The sequence below is a fragment of the Hesperophylax consimilis genome, chromosome 10 (assembly GCF_061612785.1).
Source record: "Hesperophylax consimilis isolate HC1 chromosome 10, BYU_Hcon_1.0, whole genome shotgun sequence".
NCBI lineage: Eukaryota > Metazoa > Arthropoda > Insecta > Trichoptera > Limnephilidae > Hesperophylax > Hesperophylax consimilis.
This window is the reverse complement of record NC_142845.1, coordinates 26712900-26738470: the sequence shown is the minus strand read 5'-3', so window position 1 is coordinate 26738470 and position 25571 is coordinate 26712900. Positions and strand designations below refer to the sequence as shown.

The window sequence follows — 25571 nt, the reverse complement described above, 5'->3', positions numbered from 1 at the left end:
AAATGTACAGATATTATCGTAAAAAATAACATATATTTTTTATGGAACTTAAAATCTTGAAGAGATAATGAGATATTTTTTATGGAACTTGTTATAAATCGGTAGCAATTGCTTAACCTAAGCTTAACTTCCCGAAGTCCCCGGTGTTGCTAGGGCTTTTCACACATAGTTTTTTGAACTCTAATGAAGACAGTGAGCTTACTCTTGTTTTGAAGGTAAATTGTGAAAAGTGGCATCAGTTTAGGAATAAAACAGTAGATTTGTATACAAATCAAAAACATCACAGACACCCTTCTTTACATAAATGGATTGTTTCTTTAAAAAAGCAGGTATTACAAAACGCATAACTCTAGAAAACTCTGGAAGCTCTGGAAGCAAAGTTTTTTTTTAGGTGAATACCACATAAGAGTCCCAACTGTTGGAGCCAGTGCGACTATGGCATCTCCTATTGCGATATGGTTAGGCTAAAGGTAGTGAGAGAGTGAACGAGATAGAAAGAGGAAGGTGGGGTAGTACTTGGATATTTAGATCTGGTCACCAAACACGTCTAAAGCCAGTTCAGTAGTACACATTCTTGGGCGATACAGGCAGTATTTTCCACTTTGGAACATGCCTCAAATATACTACATATTATTACTACAAATTAATAAAATAAAATTTACTTGCGCACGCCGGGTTTAGAACCCGCGAGCTGCGGATATGCAGATGAGAGACTTACCCCTCGAGCATGGAGGCCGTCTACTTGCTTTTCAAAATCATACAGATAATATTATATATTATTTGCACTATTTTTATGACACTTTGTCCAGCAACAATAAACAAAAGGCAAATATGATTAACGCACTTTTCATTAAATATATCATAAAATCTGTTTTAAAAATATATGTCATGATATACACATAGTGCGGTCTATATTATTTATAATGACGCGTTTTACAAAGTCACAGACGCAGAATATTTTATCATTTTATGGTTGTGTTTGTCTTATTCGTACCAAGCAACATATAAGCAGTTGTTTCAATATTGACTCAAATCATTCATACTTACTTATAAGAAATATTATTTATTATTCGTTGACAACATTCTTAAAGACGCACGAAACATGCCTTAAAATAAGGTAAACTAAAGTTGTTTATTTTTTATTATAATTTTGCAAAAGTGAACGCTAGAAGAAGTTGTTGACGTAAATCTAATACGTTAGTCGGTTTATCTTTTTACCTTTCAAAATATACGTACCGCGGGTTTAGCTGTAGTGTACCCGTATTGAACCACGAACTTACTGGTTTGTTAAGAGGAAGCTACAAGCCAAAAATGTGTATATTCTTGGTATACCTTGTATTGTAGGTAATAGGCATTAAAATCGCTTGACAAACGGAGTCTAGAAACGTTCGATTTCAACCACAAAACTTATTTTTATTTATTTTGAAAATAATTTTAAAAGAAAGCAAAAAAGTTAATCAAATTAAACTGTCACAGATAATCTTAGCTATAATAATGTATTTTTAAAAAATTGTTTCCTTTACGCGTTCATACATTTCTATTGAAAAAAAAAATTTAGTAGCTTACATTTATATTTTTTACTAAGTAATTTATATTTTTATTTGTATTTTACTCAAACGAAACGATAGGAAAACCTTCAATTTATCTAAAGCATAATTTTTGGTATTCATAATGTGCACCAATTCGTTATAAAGATTAATCAAAATAGTGATTTAGCATTAAGCTTCGCCTTAACCCGAAAGGTACAGATTTAGCTCCCTCAAGGCGCCAGAAGAGATACAAAAGAGTTGGTGTTAGTTATGTATGAGACGAATATATTTTTTAATACTTTTGCGATAGTAGTGATGTTAGATATGAATGAGACGAATATTTTTTTTTGTTCGCGAAAATAGTGGTGTTAGGTATGTATGAGATATTTTTTACACAAAGCCGGCCCTGATTATGTAGATTACAGTTTGTTACAAATATCCTATTCAGTGAAAACAATGTCGTCCTCATGATGTGAAGCAGAAAATACGTGTGCTGAAGCAATAAACACTTTCAAACTGTGAGCTCTAGCATCATGAAAATTGCATCGCAATTTCTGAATAGATTTCTGGACAGACCGTTTTCATACCACAACGTCATTACGTTTATGAAATATTGAACTTCGACTATCAATTTCAACAAAAATTTGAATATTTTGTAAAAAAAACTGTCATAATTCAATGACTCCAGAGCTGACAGATTGATAGTTTTTCCAAGACAAACAGATTTCCGCAGTATAACTTACATTTAAGAATTCTATTTCACTATCAGGTAAGTAAATAAATTATTTTATTGCAAAACCAATATTTGCTAGGCAAGACCTTGGCTTTCCAACCAGTAATTTAAAGCCTTTGCTAACTTTTTACAAGGTTTTTTTATGATTAAAAACAGGCAGAGTAATTGCATTAGCCAAGCATAAAACAAATTAATACAATAATTACTCTGATAAAAGTACTGTACACTGTCGAAACAACGAAACGCTATTATCTAATCTGGAATTGTTGGTTTAGTAATGGAAATAATAATAAAATTGCACCTTATTTTCTCATTATCTCTGATGAATTAATTGAGGCAGTCAACATTGACACGAACAAAAAACACCTGATTATTGAGACTGTTTTCTTATATTCAATTCAGTACCATTTGATCCGCTCCGGAACGCCGGTTGTCTGATTCTAATCGACTTGTTAACACGTGTAATAAATTTTTAATACATGTTTATCAAAGTAATTTTAAAAGAAGAATTAATTTTAATGAATTTGATGTTAAAATTATTTAAATAAGTTAAAAGTTCGTGGTACTGATTTTTTCAATGTGAAAAAATGTATTGATTGTTTAATGTGAAGTTATTGTAGTGATTAATAATTCGTAGTAATAATGTGAATTGATTAGTTTAATGTTGAGAACTGAAGTGCTTTTATTGAATTAATCATGAATAATTCACCCCCTCCGAATACTGTAAGGAAGAATAGTTTTTGTAAGTATTTTTTTTTAATTCGTAGGCAATGACTGAACAATACAACAAGACCATTCACTGCGGTACACTTTATTTTTATTGTAAAAAACTACATTAGTTGCTCTGGATTAGTTAAATTCCTGTTATGAAAATTTTTGCTAAACCAGTTGATAACTGAGTTAATAACCAATAAGAATCTCACCTTTTCAGTTTTTCAACGACAGAAGTCTGATAGTATTCGAATCGAGAAGTTGTTGGCTTCGTTGTTTTAAATATATATGCTATCTCAACTCATCCTTTTTCGTATCAAGGATCTCTTCTTGTCTTTTAGGACATGAAATTAATTATATTTCCTTTTTATTTCTCATTCAACGTCCTAAGAATCACAAAGTAAGATTAATTCTGAGAGCAACTCAATTGAAATTCCTCTTTCGAACTCGAGGTCCACTCGTTTTCGGTGTTTTGAACATAACTTTTGAAAAATTGAGGGCGATTCTTATTTTAACCAGGGAAACCTCTCAAAGGAGTCTGGAATGACAACAGGGTATAACCAAAACCTCCTAGATCACAAGGCCGGGACACTCATTCAAAGCAGCCTCCTAACTTGTATAGGATTTCACAAAAAATTACATTCAATTTAAAAAAAAAATTATTATTTAAAATGTTTTGATTAATTCAAAAAATAAATAAAAATACATTTTTGGAGGTTCCCATACAACTTCCGAGGCTAATTTGATTCAGTGTCCCGGAATCTGGGACATCTAGGAGTTTTGGTATTACAGGGTCCGAAGAAAAAAACAAAAATTTATATTCTTATGAAAACAGTTTGTTCCAACACAAATAGAACGAGATATACTATTCTTACACGTTGAGCCTGACGCATGTCGAGAAATTTTAATTTTTAAATAATTAGTGCGTGTTTTTTTAAATATTTTATATTTTGTAATTTTTAGCCACTACTGTTATAAATTTTATTCTTGAAGTGTTTTCAAAAATAATTGTAGTTTATTTTAATGCATTTGATTCTGATTTTAATTTGCTAAACGAATGTTGGTTCTTTGAATACTTTTATCATTAAAAATACAATTAGAATTAAATTCAGCGAATCGGTAATTATTCCGATTTAATTGTTTTAGCACCAGCTCTTTCAGAAGGTCACTGTAAATAATTGCAATCAATGATTCTTGACCAATACCTTACAAATATTTTGAGTAACAAACAGTTCGTCAAAATAATAATATCACGATCAAAGAAAAAAAAGTCATCTGTTTATTAGTAATAATTTAAATTATTTTCACATGTTATCAATTTCACGTTGTATCGTGTTCCTAGTACCTAACTACTTCGATTTAGGTCAATTGGGAGAGATTACCTAATCAATGCCTTATTAATTAATCAGATTGTCAGGATGTTAAGTTAAGGAGTGGAAATATTATTTTAATTAAGTACTAGCTGAAGTCTCTGGCGTTGGCTGGATTTTACGAGTTTTTCGAAATCTAATGTAGACGGTGACCTTCCTCTAGTTTTGAAGGTCAATTTTGCAAAATTTCGTCAGTCTCGGAATAAAACTGTAGATTTGTATACAAATCAAATTCATGCCGCCCGCTCACCCACCACAGGGCACAGACATAATCCTCTCCTTTATAAAAATAGACACATAGAACATAGATATTCGGTATTGCGCTAGTTTATTATTAGTTTCTTTTCTTGGAGATCTTCAGAGAATTTTGGCCACCTTATCTCTACAAAATGCTTCCATTTAATTCCTTATGCTCAAAGCTGTGATGTTTAGCTCTTTTAATAACTTAAGTTTAGGTCTATTAATATTCTTTCATCTTCCTGATTTTTCTTTAAGAATGTCTACTCCGTCTTTACCAAATGAAATACGCATTACCCATTAGCGTCGTCGTTCAATTTTTATAAGGTTTGTTTTTGACGGCTCGATAACACGTATGTACATAGTTGCTAGCTTTTTCCATACTATATACCTACATAGTTTCTAGATTTTTCCATACTATGTACATAGTTGCTAGCTTTTTCCATACCATGCACATAGTTGCCAGCTTTTTTCTTACCATATACATAGTTGCTAGCTTTCTCCATGCTACTTTTTTTTAATTTTTTTATATTTACTCCACACAGGAGGCCCTGAAGAAAATAATTTCCCTCAGGGCCTATGTCATCTTTGGGGATGCTGTGAGGAGGGTCTTTTTGTGGAGAGGAAGGAGTGAACATGGGTCTTGAAGAGTCCCATGTTGTAGGAGGGAGGAAACACAGAGGCCGGCAGTTCGTTCCACAGCCGAGCTGTTGAACTTAAGAACGAATCGTAGAAGCGACCCGTTCTCATGTGACAAGTGTCAACTGTGTACAAATGTTGGGCGCGCGTTTGGCGTGTATCCCGACTACGCACCGGTGCCGAAGGGATCAATGACGCTAGTTCCTCAGAGCATCTTCCATTGTAATACCGATAGAACAAGGACAGCATACCTACCTGACGCCTGTGCTCTAAAGATTGCAGTCCGTTTGTTAAGATTGGGGAATCTATCAAACGGACCGCCCGTTTCTGCACAGAGTCAAGGGTTTTTTTCAGGTATTTTGGGGCTCCAGACCAGAGACGGCTGCCAAATTCGACAGTAGGGCGCACTTGCGATTTGTACAGGGTGAGCAGTTGTGTACTATTAAAGTATCTGCGGGCCCTGTAAAGTACGCCCAGCTTCTGAGAGGCCAACTTTACTCTGGCTTCGATGGAGCCCCCGTACCTGAGCTGGTCACTTATAGTTACACCAAGCATATCAATGGAAGGCCTGTTCGGAAGATTGCTTCCGTTGAAGGAGACTAGATTATCATTTGGATCCCTTTTAGACGTAATCAGACAGGATTGGGTCTTTGAAACATTAAATTCAATGAGATTATTTTTACCCCAGGAGGAAATACTCTCGAGATAACCGTCCATTCTCTGCTTCAAAGCCCTCCGAGCCGTTGGAGTTTGTGTGCCGTTTGGGGGCTTGTCAAACAAAAAGCTATCATGAACTGTACTGTCATCCGCGTAACAATGAATCGGTGCACATGTCAAAAGGTCATTGATGTGCAACAAAAACAAAGTCGGAGACAGAACCGATCCCTGTGGGACGCCAGCATTTATGGAGTGCGAGGAAGAGGTGAAACCGTCAGCAACCGCCTGAATCGACCTATCCCTTAAAAAGTCAGCAATCCACGTACACAGGGATGCGGGAAGTCCGTAAGAATGCAATTTGTTGACAAGTCCTCGGTGCCAGACCCGGTCAAAGGCCTTGGATATGTCTAGTGCGACCGTTTGGGTCTCACCGTGACGTTCCAGGCACCGCCCCCAAACATGCGTCACATACGCGAGAAGATCACCGCACGAGCGGTTCCGCCGGAATCCGTATTGACGGTCGTTGATAATTTTGTTCTTCTCGAGGTATGTGAGCAGTTTGTCGTTGATCACACGTTCCATCACTTTGGACAGAACTGATGTGATCGCTATGGGGCGGTAGTTGGCCGGGTTGGAGCGGTCACCTTTCTTGGGAATAGGGTGAATTACCGCTTTTTTCCAACCAGAGGGCACAGTGCCACACTTCAGGGACATTTTGAAGAGCTTTGTCAAAACTGGAACTATTTCCGCAGCACACCTCTGCAATACCAGGGCAGGTATTCCATCAGGTCCACTAGCTTTGTTAACATCGAGCCCCCGTATGACGTGGAGTACATCCCGATGCCGGATCCTCAGCTTTTTCATATAGAAGCCGCAGTGAGGAACCGACGGCGGAACAGCACCCCCGTCGTCGAGGGTCGAGTTTTCCGCAAACATTATCCCTAAAAGGTTTGTCTTTTCGGTGGCGGTGTTTGCTAGTGAGCCGTCAGGTCTGGTAAGAGGTGGCAAACTGGGTTTGCAAAAATTTCGACCTATTGAGCCCGCAAGCGACCAGAATGCTCTGCTGCCATGCGGGCAGGCAGCCAGCTTTTTGCTGATCTGCAGGTCGTGTTCGAATTTTGACCTATTGATGATTCTCTTGCATTCCTTTGCCGATTTGTTGTATGCTGAGTTGTATACTAAAAGTATTGATCTAATAATATGATGTACAGTTATGTCTTTGTTATTATAACATAATTTAACTTATATTGACGACCTACTTGGAAAAATGAGCACGTTTACATTGGGTCATCTCTTTATACTTATTAAAATATATAATTTCAAGAATTTATTTTAATCTTAAACGATTTTCAGTCATCTTACGGTTCCTCGACCTTTCCAATAAAAGGAATAAGGTATAACCTTGACCATTTTCATGACGTTACAAACAATATGTCAATATAAGCGTGTATACAGTCAGAAATAGCCTAACCAATAAACATTGGGCATCCAGCAGACACAGCGGTCGGGTACTAATGCCTAATGCGCTATGCTTTGTTCCAACCCTCTGCACAGTCTTTGGTTTTCTGAACCGTAGCAGTGACGGTCAGGTTACCTTCAAGGAATTACATTTAGTGCCAACCACTCTGACACAATTATATAAACAGTACAATCAAAATTTTAGTAAATGGATCTATTTGGTTGTCAGGAATAACCTTCTTGATGAACATTGGGTGTCTCACAGACACATAGGTCAGGTCCTAAAAAAGAGTATCGAGTGAAAGACAGTATAATACATAATCGTATCAAACTTCCGCACAGCCTTCGGTCTATTGGACGAAATAATCAAACAATCATTGTAATCTACAACCAAGTATTCAATATAAACATATATTGGGAAGACAGGAAATATATTATCAGTTAACGTCGGATTTTCCACAAATACAAAGATAGGGATTTAAAATAAAACAATAAATTGATAAACAGTACTTTTATTTTTCATACTTAATGCCGACCGGGTTTCACTGCTGAAACCGTAGCTTCTTCAGGGCAGCACAATACTAAAATCTAAAATCAACAAGTGGCATGTGGAACAAATATATAAAGCATTCACATTGGGTTGCAAGGCAGAGGATTAGGAAGAGAGTGTTCTTTGTCAATGGGAAACATCCTAAGTATTGGACTTTGATTTATTTATGTTGATTTGGTTGATGATGACTTTGCTATTGATGTTTACGGCATTCCGTAATTACGTAACTTCCGTAATTATCCAGTAAAACTTAGATGCACTCGAATTAAATCACAAAGTATCTGCTTCATATGAACATAGATTAGGTTTAAATCGGGTATACCTTGGTCCAAACCTCATTGCTCAAACATAATATACCATTATTGTATTGTAATTCATGAGCACGTATTAGGTACAGGTCAAACCAGGAATAATCTTCACAGTGAACAGGGGGTCTTACTGACTTGTAGGTCAATTTATAATCGCGAATACCTTGTTCCAGATCTCAACACAGCTCTTTAGTCAACCATTTACCATTAGTAATAACACATTGTATTATGTGGAGGCCCAGCCAGGAATAACCTTCTCGATGAACAGGGTGTGTCACAGACTCAAAGGTCAGCTCCTAATCTGTTATGTTTTGTTCCAGACCTCCGCACAGCCTTTGGTCTGCTGGACCGCGATAGCGACGGCCAGGTGACCTTCAGCGAGCTGCAGTTCATGCTGAGGAATCTGGGCATCGAGGTCAAGGACGAGCTGCTGCAGGATCTGATGAAAGATGCCAGTAGAGCCGGTAAGTTCAATACATCTGCACTATTTAACGGTTGAACCAACCAAATTGAGAAGTCTGTAAGGCACATTACTTTGTAGTACTCAGAAATATTATTGTATTTAAATACAAAATCAAATTAACGCATTTTTTAAAATGCAACTAACAAATTGAATAAAAGCTGACGGGCCAAGAATAGGGATTATCGTTCGAAATAAAAAATGTAAAAAAACGCTATGAATTATTCCAATGGCCGTTTATATGAAGGGGTTCAAACAACTATTTATAAGGTCTAGAGATTTATTTGTTCAATTTGTTCATTGCAGTGACCTTGCTTTACGCAGAGTTTTTCAAAATCAGAATGTCAAAGTACAAAATTTAGAGAGTATCACAATTTAGGAAGTATCACAATTTCGGAAGTATCACAATTTAGGAAGTATCACAATTTAGGAAGTATCACAATTCAGGAAGTATTACAATTTAGGAAGAATCACAATTTAGAAAGTATCACAATTTAGGAAATATCACAATTTAGGAAATATCACAATTTAGGAAGTATTACAATGTAGGAAGTATCTCAATTTAGGAAATATCGTAATTTAGGAAGTATTACAATTTAGGAAGTATCAAAATTTAGGAAGCATCACAATTTGGTAATATCACAATTTAGGAAGTATCGTAATTTAGGAAGAATCACAATTCAGGAGGTACCAAAATTTTACTTTAAGGGGTGGGAAAACAGGATGGGAGGTGGGTGGTTTCTCTTGTAGACCGTGAACTCCTCTTGTTTTGAAAGTTAAGTGTGCGAAATTACATCAATCTCTGGATAAAACTACAGATTTAATAAGAATCGAATCCATACCACCCGCCCGGTGTCCACCACTTAATAAATTAGATTATATGTATCGATTAGATTATATTTATAAATATTAAGATTACAAAAAGTATTTCACAAAAGTAAACTGGTTCCAACTGGTTAAAAAGCGTGCCTATAGTAGACGATTCGTATATCGATAGTTATGATTTAATCTTATCTACAAATAAATGTCGGAATTCGTTGTTTTTGCTCATCGTTAAATATTACCTACATATCTGTTAATGTACTCAATTTTTTAACGTGAAATGCTTTCCAAAAGTTCATCATATTTCAAGTTAATCTAACGCTTTACATTGCCTTGTTGAGGTTTCATAAAACATTGTTGATTTTTTTTTATATTGGTTACTAGAAATAAGATTATGGAGCAAACAATACAAAATATACCTACATAAATAATTATGGAAATGATGTAACGTGCTAAAATTACTTGCGTTGACTTGAAAATTCAAACAAAAAACTGTGCATGTTTCGTTATGCTATAGGATTTTTCCAATAAGAGGTGTTATTTTAAATAGCTCGCTATTTCGGTAGATGTTACTTTTGAAGCTGTCATTTTTTGACATTTGACAAGTAGAATCTACGTCATTAATAAAAATGAAACGATACACGCTTTAACAACGCAATGAAATTATTAAAATTCACTTGAGTGAATCAAATGCAAATCATCTTGAGTGATGAGGCCCATTTCCACCTCGGTGGCTTCGTCAACAAGCAAAATTGTTGCATCTGGGGCTCGGAAAACCCAAGAATTATTGTTGAAAAGTCTTTCTATCCTCAACGTGTGACTGTTTGGTGCGGTTTATGGTCCGGCGGAGTCATTGGACCTTACTTTTTCGAAAATGAGGCTGGAGCAACAGTTACGGTGAATGAATTGCGCTATCGAGAGATGATTAATGATTTTTTATGGCCGGAATTGGATGGTATTAATCTGAACAACGTTTAATTTCAATAAAACGGCGCTACGTGCCACACAAGCAACGAAACCATTGATTTTTTACGATTGAATATCAAAATAACACCTCTTATTGGAAAACCCTGTAGATATCACAAATTGTTTTTTTTCTTCAAAAAGCAAATTCCTAATTTATTGTCAGTTAGTTTATACCAGTTAGTGGCTGAGTTAACAAGTGCTTCGGGTTTTCAGTTAAATTATTCTGCAAGTTTCGTCCTCCATCATTGCATAAGCAATATTTTCCACTTTTAATAAAAATAATGGGAGTTTTTCTAATGTTTTCATATTATTTGTAACCCGGGAATAGTTCTCTTTATTTTTTAAGTATTTATCATTACTCAAGTATACGGAGAAAAAAAAAGTTTTGCTAATTTATTAAGGACGGGTTCTTTCACAGAATTTGTGCGCGTACTTTTATAATAAATATCATGACGAAATGCAAAAATATCCGGATATTAATGAACACGGATATTCCACATCGTAAAAATATATTCGTAATTTACTAAAAGTTTATCATCAGGAAACCCGTGAATTCATTCTTTAGGGCCTTCAATCCCGTTTTTAACCTGATTAACAATACTTTGAAGAGATTCTTATTAAATTGGCAAAACTTATTTTCTCCGTGTAAGTTACCGGAGTTAAATTATGACAAAAAATTTAGTACGTGAAAATTTAATATATGTATTAAAAAAAAATAAAATCATCTCTAGTCCAAACGTAATTTTTGTGACCTTTCAAAATCTAATAAACCATCTTAAAGTGATTCTACACTATTCATCTCAAAGGATTCAAGTTTTTCGATCGGTCGCTCAGCTGTACTAAACATCAAATTAGCACGCGCTCTAATCAAAGGATAAAAACCACCCGCACCCCCTTAGTCACATCCTTAAATGATTATATTATATTATATATTTTAAATTATTCTATTCTGATATGTCTGTACTCATCTGGTGCTGTCATCTGTTTAATAATTTAAAGTTTAGGGTGTCAAAAACAACAATCACAAACATTATTGATGGGTTATTTCAAAACAAAGTTGACAGTTCAATTTATTTCTAGGAACACATTTCAATGTTTGAGGACGCTGTTTTGGCGGCAAATCGCATACAGCAGACTTTCGATTTTCGGTTTAAATTCCGCTTGACGTGAACGTTTCAAAGACACAAAAGTAAAAAAAATAAGCCAACACAGTTATAATTTTTAATTTGTGTGATTACCGCGCAAAGTAGTCTCAAAGGCTCGGGGCCAGTGGGAATCTGACATATGTATTGAGGTTAAGGTATACGATTAAGGTGGAAGATTTTAAAAGGAAGATTGTGTAGTACCTAGCTGTACATTTCTGGTCACTAAACTAGCTTTTCAAACAAGGTTTCAATGCAGAATGGTGGTCTCTCTTTAGGATGATACTGAAAGGACATCGGGTTTCGAATCTGCGACCTCTCATCTCTGCAGTCCAGAGTCATCGACGACTATTAAGTTATCATTTGTTAAATTAATTAAGCGTTTTAATGTTGGTAACTAATCAATACGCGATACATTAGTGTTATGGATGTATTTTTGGGTATGTTGAACTATTTATATGTTTATAAATATTTCACCTTATTTTAAAGCATTTAAAAATATATTTGGCTTAACCGGTATGTTCGATTAGCCGGATTTTTTAGCACATTCATCCCATAAATCTGGAAACTACTGTATTGATAAATTTCACCAAGTATGCGGAGATTCCGACTGTCGAATTCGTGCGTTACTTTCATATCAGATTGCTGTCAGCCAGAAAATCTGAATTTAACCCTTCCAGAGATAGTACGCTTTCTAGGCGTATATTCCCACTCTAGAAGCTTATCGTATTTTATGTGTGATGCATTTGTTATACCTAATATAAAGAATTGTTTTTGAATAAAAGTGCTACGAATTGATGTTCTTCCATTGAAATCCCAGTTGCGACATATCTCTATAAATATGTAGGTTATAACTATGAGGAAGAGTATGTTATATACAGGGTTTTCCAATAAGAGGTGTTATTTTGAATAGTACGATATTTCGGTAGATGTTACTTTTAAAGCTGTAATTTTTTGACATTTGACAAGTAAAAACTACGCCATTAATAAAAATGGAACGATACACGTTCAAAAACGCATTGAAATTATTAAAATTCACTTGAGTGAATCAAATGCAAATCATCTTGAGTGATAAGGCCCATTTCCACCTCGGTGGCTTCGTCCACAAGCAAAATTGTCGCATCTGGAGCTCGGAAAACCCAAGAGTTATTGTTGAAAAGCCTCTCTTTTCTCGACGTGTACTGTTTGGTGCAGTTTATAGTCCAGCGGAGTCATTGGACCTTACTTTTTTGAAAATGAGGCTGGAGCAACAGTTACGGTGAATGGATTGCGCTATCGAGAGATGATTAATGATTTTTTATGGCCAGAATTGGATGGTATTGATTTGGACAACGTTTTTTTCGACAAGACGGCGCTACGTGCCACACAAGCAACGAAACCATTGATATTTTACAATTGAATTTCAAAATAACACCTCTTATTGTAAAATCCGAGTATGTGTAATTAATTTATTCCTTTTTCTGTTCATTCTTTTCTATTCCTATTCTATATATCTATGTTGAATTTCGTCTATGATTCAAATTATATACTTCATTTTACCCCAAAACAACTGGTGCTCACTTCGTCACAAAACAAAAATGCAGGCGGCAAATGAATAACTAACAAGCTAGGAACTGTTCTGTAAATCAGTAGAATTTTTGATTTCTCAAAATCAATCTTAAGGATGCCACAGATCGCAATGTTAAGTATGTCTCTATATAGTAGCCCTTATAGCCATAGATAAATTATTATCAATTTGGTAGGCGGGAATGGGTACCGCCGCCCTGGGAACCATTTATTGGATGACCAACACCTCTGCCACAGGTCACCCCAAGTGGTTCGCTACGTTTGGTGACTTAGCAGGGGTGCCCGGGTTCATGGGTTAAGGTTTGCCCAGGTCTTGGTGGCGGGTGCGTCGGCCCACCTTCTGCGTGGCGGGCCGGTTGGGAGATGCTGGTTGAGGGAGACCCTTTACAACCGGTTACCGCTGTCCGGGCCGCTCGATAGTACAGGGGCCCGACCCTCAGGCTCACGACTAAGGGTGGGCTGCCCCATCAGCGAGTGAAAAAACCCCGCCACTGCTGTTGTGCCGGTTCGTGACCGGAGGGGACCCAGCAGCAGCGTTTGGGGCGCATTGGATGCCCTCTCCAGCCGGACTCTCCCAGCCTATCGCCTAGCACCGCAGTGGGTGGGCTGGAACCAAACGCTCATCACTCCTGGACAGCCTGAACCCCATATTCCTACCCACCCCTCATACCTTTCCATTCCAGACCTTCCTTTCACTTCATACCCTTAAAAAAAAAAAAAAACAAAAAAAAAAAAAATTAAAATCATGAATATACATAAAAACAAACTTAACATCTTTACAGCGGCGAGTAGCAGGCGTCCCCGGTGCGGGCCAAAACTGTTGGTAAATTTTGCCAACATTCGCGGCCTGCACACAAATTTAAATTCCGTCCATCACCATCTTTTGTCCCAACGTCCCAACCTTCTTTTCCTATTGTAATGATCTGCCCTTTCTACTTCAAACTTTTCCTTCTCTTCTTTCTACGATACATTTTCCTTAAGTCCCGTAGGTAACTTTTCCATAAGGCTTTGGTTATATATATATCCGGGGTAGGAAGGTCCTCCCTGCCGTCTTTTCTTTATTACACACCCCTTCAAGTGTGTACATCCTAGTTTGTCTACGTGACGTACGACCTTGAACGTACTCATTTCACGTGACGGTTCAGTATAAAAAGGCTTCACCGAACGTTGTGTTGGGTTTTTGTTTCTCGGTTTAGAAACCTAGTTATTTATGTTTTGTGTGGTATCCCTTGGTTCTTTTGAGATAGAGTGAGTTGAATCCATTACCGCTGTTTTTCAAAACCATTTCATAAACCTTATCTTCTAAGTCGCCTGCTCACCCCCCCCTAGCTACTCGATTCTACCTATCGTAGGGTAATGTGAATATAATAAAGTGTTAGATTTTATATATGTGATATACATACGATAAATTTATGGTGTTAGTTGTCGGCGCCATCCATGTATATATTTTGGGAGGGGAAGGAGAGGAAAGGAAATGAATTTTTTTCAAGTTAAGATTGGCTCCTCCGCTTACCAAACAAAACTGATGGATGATAATTCGAACAAGGCAATCGATATCTGCGTGTCTGGATATCACAACCGGCCGGGTCTCCCCTTGTTCCAAATCGGCAACCTTCATGCCAGAATAAAGAAAACCAGGTCTCTTCACCAATTTCAGAATTGCCCCAATCTCAAACACCTCCAGGATAAACTACTTTACTGAGTGTAGAAGGGGAAAACCATAACATCCCTTTATCACGAATCTAGTCGCGAAAATGTGACACGTAAGGTCCTAAGTTACGTGCCACCTCTAGAAAACGTTGTAACTCCCACGTCGTCGGGGATTTACATCCCTTTCTAGGTCAATACATATATAACACACGACGATCTTGTCGACATTTTGCCCGCTTATTAACGATAGGTTGTGTGCCTACCCATTCAGCCAATTATCATGTGAGATATATGTAAGGTCTACTCGATATGCCAAATTTGGGATGAGGACTGTCTGTATTTTAGTATTTGGTTCCAGTATTTATTTTATGAGGTTACTAGCATCCTCGTGTATTAGGTATGGGTAACTCCTACTGAATACCTATCCTCTCAGGTAAGGTATAAACGGATAATTGGTTTGATTTTTGCATTTAATTTAAAGAGGCTGCCTACCTCTCGAAAGGTACCTGTTGAGAAAAGTTGTTCGGTTGGTAGTTTTATTTCGGAGATTACCATCTCCCTCTTCCGACTTTAGATTTGTTTTTGTGCATCCCAATTCGTAACTTAGAAAGTCAAACAATAGATGAAAAGTATTAAATTAGAAAAGTCAAATAACAGAAGAAAAGTTTTCATTTTGTTCCGTCTGGTTGCATCCGAACGCTTTCAATTTGGGACGGCATACGCTAGCAAAACTTCCCCTTTGACTGACTGTACTCCGCGCCTCTCGGCCTATATATGAAAAGTCATTGGCCTGTCTCTCACTCACAGCTGATTGACAATCCGTCTAGGGTATTCCTTTTAATGATAACATTATTTGGGCGGCAGGTGTCGTAAACTTAGTTGTATCCGTCTTTTAAAGGGGGTCCTCTGGAATTTAATAAATAATATAAAAAACTCACCCAGTTAGGCACCTCTCATTCTCAGCGTGAAGCTTACCTGGTTACACTATATAGCTAAATCACTTTAATTTTCGACCTCCTCCCTACGCTTATAAAAGGGTAATTAAATATTCCTGTAAATAAAATTGTACCTCCCTAATCTGTTAGGATTCGAACCCACAGTTAATAATCTATTTGATTCTCTGGTTTTTCGGTCTCCGTGGATAGAATGCCATCTCGCCAAATCAATAACCTAGCCCGATTAAAACTTGCTGCCTTTATATACGGTCACTCTGTTTTAAAAACGCGATCATTATTATTATTATTTTCATGTTTTTAAGACAAGTAATTTAGTTTGAACTACACATTTAAATCAACACAACTTTATAACACAATCGCGATTGCACAACACCGGGCGCCCCTGAGGTGGGTATTTACAAAACGGCGCTCTACAAATTATCCAATTATTCCTTATTGTCATTATTATTAATTGTTTTCCCACTGAGTCGAATCACTTTCACTTCACACAAACACCGGATCAATAATCTTTCACTTTAATTCAATATTCCGCAATATTCTCTAATACCATTTGAATTCAATAATTAACTGCAATTTCAAACAACACTTCTGATTTGTATCCCTTTCTCGGGGCTGTCAATCCACCCAAGTTCCAAACTCGACTGTCCTCCGGTCTCTCCTTTCCCGTGGGAATCTGTTTACTCAAGGCCTGTCTGTCAATAAATCTTCCGTCGTTGTTTAAACAAAAAATTTTTAGAGCACGTTATTTTATTATTTATCGTTTTTTTTTGTGGATGTCCAAAACATCACACTATCCGAAACTCAGATATCCGAGCCGCCAGACTCCTCCTATCTGGACTGCCCGGGCTTTACCCTGGCAAGCAAATTCCGACTGAAAGGAGGAGTCTGCCTCTATAGTCGAGCTGACGTCAACTGTGTGCGACTATTGAGTCTGGAAAACTCCAGATTCGACGTAATGTGGGTGCGCGTCAATCTTGCCAGTACGGCAAGATTCTACGCATGTCTATACCGCTCACCGAACCATAGCGAATCAGACACTTCCGAGCTCTTCAAACATTTGAGCGATACTATTGATGATCTCTTGCCCCGCTACCCTTCGGCCGAGTTTGTTGTTCTGGGGGACTTCAACGTTCATAACGAACCATGGTTGAAGTTCTCAGGCCCAACGGACTCGGCTGGCCGACAGGCGGAATCCTTTGCCATTTGCTACGGATTAGAGCAATTGGTTCAGGAGCCCACAAGGTTTCCTGATGTCCAGACTCACCGCTCCAATCTGTTAGACCTATTCTTAACTACTGTGCCACACGGTTATAAGATTGACGTCACAGCGCCTCTGGGATCATCTGACCACTGCCTAGTGACGACATCAATCCCCGTTAGCCTCAGACCAACCAATGAGAGGCTGAGGAGAAAAGTGTGGCACTATAGGTCAGCAGATTGGTTCGGTATGCGGGCCCATTTCAATGCTTTTCCGTGGTCAGCTGTTTGTTTTCGGACTTCGGACCCTTCAAGATGTGCCCAGGAGATTGGTGAAGTCATCAATTCGGCGATGGATGGCTTCATACAATCGACTACTAAAGAAACTGGTGTGGGCTCAAAGCCGTGGTTCAGTCGACAATGCTCCGAAGCAGTTCGACGAAAAAACGCGGCTTACCGAGCCTACAACACATCTCGAACGCCCGAAAGCAGATCAGCATACAACAAATCGGCAAAGGAATGCAAGAGAATCATCAATAGGTCAAAATTCGAACACGACCTGCAGATCAGCAAAAAGCTGGCTGCCTGCCCGCATGGCAGCAGAGCATTCTGGTCGCTTGCGGGCTCAATAGGTCGAAATTTTTGCAAACCCAGTTTGCCACCTCTTACCAGACCTGACGGCTCACTAGCAAACACCGCCACCGAAAAGGCTAACTTATTAGGGAAAATGTTTGCGGAAAACTCGACCCTCGACGACGGGGGTGCTGTTCCGCCGTCGGTTCCTCACTGCGGCTTCTATATGAAAAAGCTGAGGATCCGGCATCGGGATGTACTCCACGTCATACGGGGGCTCGACGTTAACAAAGCTAGTGGACCTGATGGAATACCTGCCCTGGTATTGCAGAGGTGTGCTGCGGAAATAGTTCCAGTTTTGACAAAGCTCTTCAAAATGTCCCTGAAGTGTGGCACTGTGCCCTCTGGTTGGAAAAAAGCGGTAATTCACCCTATTCCCAAGAAAGGTGACCGCTCCAACCCGGCCAACTACCGCCCCATAGCGATCACATCAGTTCTGTCCAAAGTGATGGAACGAGTGATCAACGACAAACTGCTCACATACCTCGAGAAGAACAAAATTATCAACGACCGTCAATACGGATTCCGGCGGAACCGCTCGTGCGGTGATCTTCTCGCGTATGTGACGCATGTTTGGGGGCGGTGCCTGGAACGTCACGGTGAGACCCAAACGGTCGCACTAGACATATCCAAGGCCTTTGACCGGGTCTGGCACCGAGGACTTGTCAACAAATTGCATTCTTACGGACTTCCCGCATCCCTGTGTACGTGGATTGCTGACTTTTTAAGGGATAGGTCGATTCAGGCGGTTGCTGACGGTTTCACCTCTTCCTCGCACTCCATAAATGCTGGCGTCTCACAGGGATCGGTTCTGTCTCCGACTTTGTTTTTGTTGCACATCAATGACCTTTTGACATGTGCACCGATTCATTGTTACGCGGATGACAGTACAGTTCATGATAACTTTTTGTTTGACAAGCCCCCAAAGGGCACACAAACTCCAACGGCTCGGAGGGCTTTGAAGCAGAGAATGGACGGTTATCTCGAGAGTATTTCCTCCTGGGGTAAAAATAATCTCGTCGAATTTAATGTTTCAAAGACCCAATCCTGTCTGATTACGTCTAAAAGGGATCCAAATGATAATCTAGTCTCCTTCAACGGAAGCAATCTTCCGAACAGGCCTTCCATTGATATGCTTGGTGTAACTATAAGTGACCAGCTCAGGTACGGGGGCTCCATCGAAGCCAGAGTAAAGTTGGCCTCTCAGAAGCTGGGCGTACTGTACAGGGCCCGCAGATACTTTAATAGTACACAACTGCTCACCCTGTACAAATCGCAAGTGCGCCCTACTGTCGAATTTGGCAGCCATCTCTGGTCTGGAGCCCCAAAATACCTGAAAAAAACCCTTGACTCTGTGCAGAAACGGGCGGTCCGTTTGATAGATTCCCCAATCTTAACAAACGGACTGCAATCTTTAGAGCACAGGCGTCAGGTAGGTATTTATTTATTTATTCGAGACACAAACAGGATATTTATAAAAACATTAATAATGGATTACAAAATAAAAAAGTACAATTATAAATATCCCTAGACTAATGTGTCTGCAGCAATCACATTTGCACATTCACATAAGCAAACATGTAAAATAATGACAGTATTTAAATACAAAACTTAAAACTTAATTACAAAGATTTAAGCACATAATAAGTAGAAAAATTTAAAGAGTACATATTAAAAAAAATTCTAAACCACTAAACATTTTTTTTATTTATTTATTTTTCTTTTTTTTTAAGTACAGAAATCGTGGAGATATTTCTTGAAACACGTTATATTATTTGCAAAAATATCTATGACAGTGTGTATTTTAGCAAGATCATTGTATGATCGAGACATTCTAGACATAGGATTAAAATATCCAGTGTTATTGGCAAAAATTTCGGTCCAAAATATGTTCATATTTCTAGTATATTTGGGCCTGGCGTAAAAATTGATTTGATTGACTAAGTTACTATTAACACGATTATTCAGAATTTTGTAAAGCATTAAGAGGTCATTTATATTTCGTCTTTTAACTAAACTCTCTAATTTGAAATATGTAAGTCTTTGTTCATACCCATTTAGAAGATGGTAGACACCTGATCGATAAGACAAAATCCGTGTAAATTTTCTTTGGACAGATTCAAGTCTGGATACTTGTGTAATGTAATGTGGATTCCAGACTGTTGACCCGTACTCAAGAACACTGCGGATTAACGAATTGAATAGAATTATTAGGCTATTAGAGTTCTTGAACAGTTTAGTTGATCTTACAATAAAACCTAGTACTTTATTTGATTTATTTACAATGTATTCTATGTGTTGGTTGAACGTTAGTTTGTTGTCGAATATAATTCCTAAATCTTTGATCGATTCAACTGTTTCCAGATTGTGACCACATATGCTATATGAGTATAGAGTTTTGTTGGTGTTCTTGGTGAAATTTATAACTTTGCACTTAGCTATATTCAATTCCATTTCATTGTCAATACACCAGGCAGATAATGTGTTAAGGTCTTGTTGTAAGAGTTCACAATCTTCCATAGATTTAATTGCTTTATATATCTTGAGGTCGTCAGCGTATAGAGAAAAATTACAGTGGAGTTTACATGTAAGGTCGTTGATGAAGATTAAGAAAAGCAAGGGTCCAAGGTGTGATCCTTGTGGAACGCCCGACGTGACTAAAATTGGGGAAGAGTTAAAACCGTTAACAGTTACCAATTGACTTCTATTTGATAAATATGATTCTAACCAACGAAGCAGATTTCCGTGTATGCCGATTTTATCCAGTTTATTCATTAAGATAGGGTGACTAACTTTGTCGAAAGCCTTACTGAAATCGGTGTATACGGCATCTACTTGTGTTTTTTTATTCATTGATTTACACAGAAATTCCATATACTCGATTAAATTAGTGTTTGTGGATCGTTTAGCTACAAAGCCATGTTGAAAAGGGCTAAGTATGTGTGTTACATGATTAAATATTTCTTTATATACAATGGACTCAAATATTTTGCCAAAACAAGATAAAAGGCTGATAGGACGGTAGTTCTTTACATCGTTTTTACTGCCAGACTTATGGATCGGAATGACGTGGGCAACTTTCCACAGATCTGGAAATACCCCGTCGTTCAGACTTTTGACAAATAATTTGTGTAAAGGTGCTGCAAGTTGATCTGCACAATTTCGAATGAATAGTGGAGGAATACCATCTGGACCGGAACCTTTATTGATATCGAGAGTGTTCAACTTCACCTTGACCTCGTCTAGGGTTATTTTGATATGAGATAGTGGATAATTATAGAGTGGGAAAGAATGTTTAGAGTCACTTTTAGAATTAGATGGTGAGCTAAATACAGAAGAGAAGTAAGTAGAAAAGAGTTCGCATGTTTCTTTGCCATTTGTTGCTGATTTGTCGTGGAGATGCATGATTTTTGGGAGAGAATTAGAAACTCTTTTCGATTTAATGAGGGTTGACAGATTTTTGATACTGTTAGGGAGAGAATTTTCTATGGAATCTACATAAGCTTTAAGGCAAGAACGTATGGATAATTTTACTCTAGCCCTCAAGATGGAAAAACTGTCATAGTCACATTGATTTTTGTATTTTTTCCACTTTTTTCTAAACTTTTCTTTTTCTCTGAGTTGGTGGATCAAAGCACTGCTGAACCAAATTGGAAACCTTTTGTTGCTGTTTCTTAAGCGCGGAGTATGTTTTTCAATTGATAGCCATAATAGGTTATAAAAATGTAGTAGGGAGTCATTACAATTCAGAGTATTAAGATCGTTCCAGTTATTTAGTGATAGCATTTCATTGCATTTAGTGTAGTCCGTTTTATTGAAGTTATATTTGATGTGATCTGGGTTGGTGGGTAGGAGTCTGTATTTAGACATTAGAAACTCGAATTCAATGGGAGGATGATAGGAGTCAACTTTAGATAGCACATGTGAAGCAATTTGAATTTCAAGGTGATTGTTGGAAAACACTAAATCTAAAATTCGATCTATATTATTAGAGACGTGATTGAACTGATTAAGTCCAGTCAAATTTTGAAATTCTAGTAGGGATATTGATTTTTGGCTATTATATATGACTGGTCTGGTGTGAATTTCATTGACATTTAGTGGGCATTGAATAGATGGTACATTAAAATCGCCCATTATTATTGTTACATCCTCTGATGATAAATTATTATATGTTGTTTGACACTTTTCGAAAAAATCTCTGAGATTTTCGATTGGAATATCTGGAGGCAAATACGCCAAACATAAGTTGATGGTTTGCCTAGATGTTTCATACAATTTAAATTTAATCCATAAATCTTCTGTAAATTTTGAGTTGTGTGTTGGGACTGTGATAGATGTCATTTCTTTTTTTATGGCTATTAGAACTCCACCACCTGATTTTTTAAAAGAACTCGATGTGTCCCTATCTCGTCTGTAAATATTATATCGATCATCTACTATTTCATGGTCATAGATTGAGGAGTCTAACCATGTTTCTGTAAGACAAATTAAATCATAATTGCAACTGAGCACTTCGCAGTGCAAATCATTTAATTTGCTTTTTAAACCACGTACATTTTGATAGTAAAATGTTATTGCCGTTTTGCTAGTATGCTGTCCTTGTTCTATCGGTATTACAATGGAAGATGCTCTGAGGAACTAGCGTCATTGATCCCTTCGGCACCGGTGCGTAGTCGGGATACACGCCAAACGCGCGCCCAACATTTGTACACAGTTGACACTTGTCACATGAGAACGGGTCGCTTCTACGATTCGTTCTTAAGTTCAACAGCTCGGCTGTGGAACGAACTGCCGGCCTCTGTGTTTCCTCCCTCCTACAACATGGGACTCTTCAAGACCCATGTTCACTCCTTCCTCTCCACAAAAAGACCCTCCACACAGCATCCCCAAAGATGACATAGGCCCTAAGGGAAATTATTTTCTTCAGGGCCTCCTGTGTGGAGTAAATATATAAAAAAAAAAAAAAAAATTTATCCTTAGGGTTTCAAAGAAGAATAAGATTACTGAAGATAATTTGAAAGGTAGATAGATACACATATTAATATGAATCGTAGAGAGCAAAAATGAATAGTCGTAATAGGCCAGCGCCACACTTGACGGAAATTCCGTCGCGGATCTTTCGCGACGGAACGCCAATACATGTAATTGCATATAAATTACAAATAGCGGGCACACTACGCGGACGATCGGTCGTTCCGTCGCGGACGATCGGTCGCTCCGTGTCGGACCGCCGACTCTCGCGTCTGCTCCGTCCTCCGCGCACCGATCTTCCGTCGGCGGAAGATCGGCAACGTCGCATTTCAAGTATTTGTATGCATCGCGCCACATTCGGCGGATAACACGCGGCGATGAAGCACGCACAGGATGTTCGACACAGAACGATTTATTATCGAAGTGCAAAATAGAGTCGACTGATAATCCGCCACTGAATATTCAGTGTGGCTGCAACGTATGGTAACGGATTGACTCCCGCGGAAGTTCCGCGACGGAATTTCCGTCAAGTGTGGCGCTGGCCAACGCCGTGAATGTTTTCATACCTATTACAATTAACATTTTTAATATATGTTTTTTTATAATTTCGGAGCATGCTATGCAATTTTTTTGTATCAAGGGAATATCACATCATTTCAAAAGAGTCGTGTTTTATTACATATATTCACCATTTTCGGTTAATTATTATCGTTTTTTAATATCAGCGCGCTCCCTCTAACATTCGTATTTACATATTTCCCTTTAAAACCATCTTTGAACGTTTACTACGGGGCCTCTTATAAAAGCAGACAAACAAACAAACAAACTTTTCGCACATTATCAGTGGGTTGTGAGAAAAATACAACAGCGTAAGTAATAATAATGCATTATAGTGATTTATGTTTGAGGTATTATGCCCTGTTTCGCTACCTCCTTCTTTTATCAACGTTTCGTACAGCATTATAGTGTCCGTCATACACATCTGCCCTGATGATAAAATAAATCACTAAAATACTTTTGGCCGTGAAAATCTCAAATCATATCCAATATTAATGTAGTTTAAGGAAATACATTATTTTATCCTTTTGTATTATTTTTTTTTTCGTTTACATTTTTGTAAAATAAGTCAGGCTTAGTGGGGTTAGTATTTTGTTGGGTTAAGTTGTCGCTTTAACTAAAACCAATTAGTATGACACGAAGCACCAATATAGGCGGCTATCGCTCGAGAAGCGGATATCGCTGTGTTTGTATTGTTGGTAATTGGATTAAGTTCCCAATAATAATATCGATGGAAACGGGGAACGTTAAGTTTCAAACGGCTTTCTTTAATCTGGCAGATCTCGATCAGAGTTAGAACATATTTATGTACAAAAGGAATTTACATTTTATCGTGGAGATTTGCACATAATGTATTTTGGATTATTTGTAAGATTATGTAGATATGAAAGGTCGGAAAATGATCTTGTTGTTTCATAATATACCACGTTGTATTAATTAATTAATCTCATATTACTTAGAGCTCATAAAAATAAGTAATTTTTATGAAATAATCCATCCTACGCTATATCTACTGAATTCTGTCAATTTAAAAGTACAGTGCAGATTTCTGGTTAGTAGCCACGGGTTTTGATCACTGCTGGCTAGGACGCGTATTTCGAATGTATAAAATGCCAATAACGCACCCATAGTGTAGTTACGCTGTAAGGTGTCAGAAGTGTTAAGAAATAAATTATTTAAAAGTACACACAAATTTTGCGTAGTAATTACGTTTACTTCCCACCCTCGATTAGTGCGTTCATATATTGAATGTATACAGTGGCAAAACGCACCCAAAGTTTACTAAAGAAGTATGAAAAAATATTTTTTTTAGAAAGTATAAAGTCTGCGTTCTAACACTGTATACTTCCAAAATACGCGAAAAAAACAAAGTTTGTGTAATCTATATAAATAAAACTGTTCGTTTGTCCAAAATTCGTATACTAATTCATGTTCACAGATTTTTATTTTATTATTTATTCAATTTCATTCACAGTGTAGGGAATGATACTTGCTCTGTCAACACATTTCATTTCAATAAAATTGCTCCCTTTAAAAGGCAAATACCTACACATACGGATATGCAATTTATGTTATTATTTATTGTAATTATTATGTAACTGCTTACATTCTTTACTTACTTTTATATCTATATTTGTAAAAGCCCAAAGGGTGAAAATAAATTAAATAAATCAACGGTCCTGAAGAACAATGTCAGATGTGCAAATTTTTGGTTTTGCAGTAGAGCTGTTAAAAGTTTAGTTTCTACATTTTTAATGTTTTTGGTGATACATTTTCCAATCAAATAAATAGGGCTTAATGCACGATATCAAACAACGATATATTTCTTGATCTCAAACACAGTAAAAATGTGCACTTCCGACATTGTTCTTCGGAAACGTCGAAATAAAAAAATATATATATTTAAAAAAATTAAATTATTTAAACAAATACAATAAATGACATAAATTGAGTAAAATAAATAAATTAAACATGTTTAAAAAGGAATCATTTTCCATCCTTATTGTTTTGCATCTTTCATTTTCTTTCCATTTGTATTCAGAGCTAGTTCAAGTTTCCACGCGCCGTACATAAATATTCAGGAGACCAGCGCTCGGACAGGTCTAATATATGATTCGCTATGCTCCTGTCACTCTCAACTTTTTCATTTTGCCAGTAACGTCTTTTGTCATGGAAATTTTCATGTTTACGTCTGTTTCACAGGCTCCATCGTCATATTATACATTTATGCATTAAAGTATTACTTGTACTTGAATTTAATAACTACTGGTTGCGGCCGCTTATTTTGATTTTGGGGACTATTAAAATAAACACGTTATCGATAGACTGTAGTAAGCATAATAAAAAAGGTAAATAAAGAGACTTGAATTGGACATCTAGGTTAATAAAGAGATTGATTTGTACATCTAGGTTAATAAAGAGACTTGATTTGGACATCTAGGTTAATAATGAGACT

General features: G+C 37.3%; 1 protein-coding gene across 8 annotated transcripts in view; it reads left to right on the top strand.

The window, feature by feature from the left end:
- The window catches only part of Eip63F-1 (Ecdysone-induced protein 63F 1), a 207746-nt gene that overhangs the window by 123103 nt on the left and 59072 nt on the right, over positions 1–25571 (top strand). For 7 of the 8 annotated variants that reach the window (XM_089636778.1, XM_089636780.1, XM_089636779.1 and 4 more), the window contains one exon: positions 8513–8656. In XM_089636778.1, coding sequence (XP_089492904.1) covers positions 8513–8656 — 144 coding nt within the window. Of the gene's footprint in view, positions 1–2815; positions 3005–8512; positions 8657–25571 lie in introns of those variants that run through there. The other variant, XM_089636782.1, reaches the window with a different exon arrangement.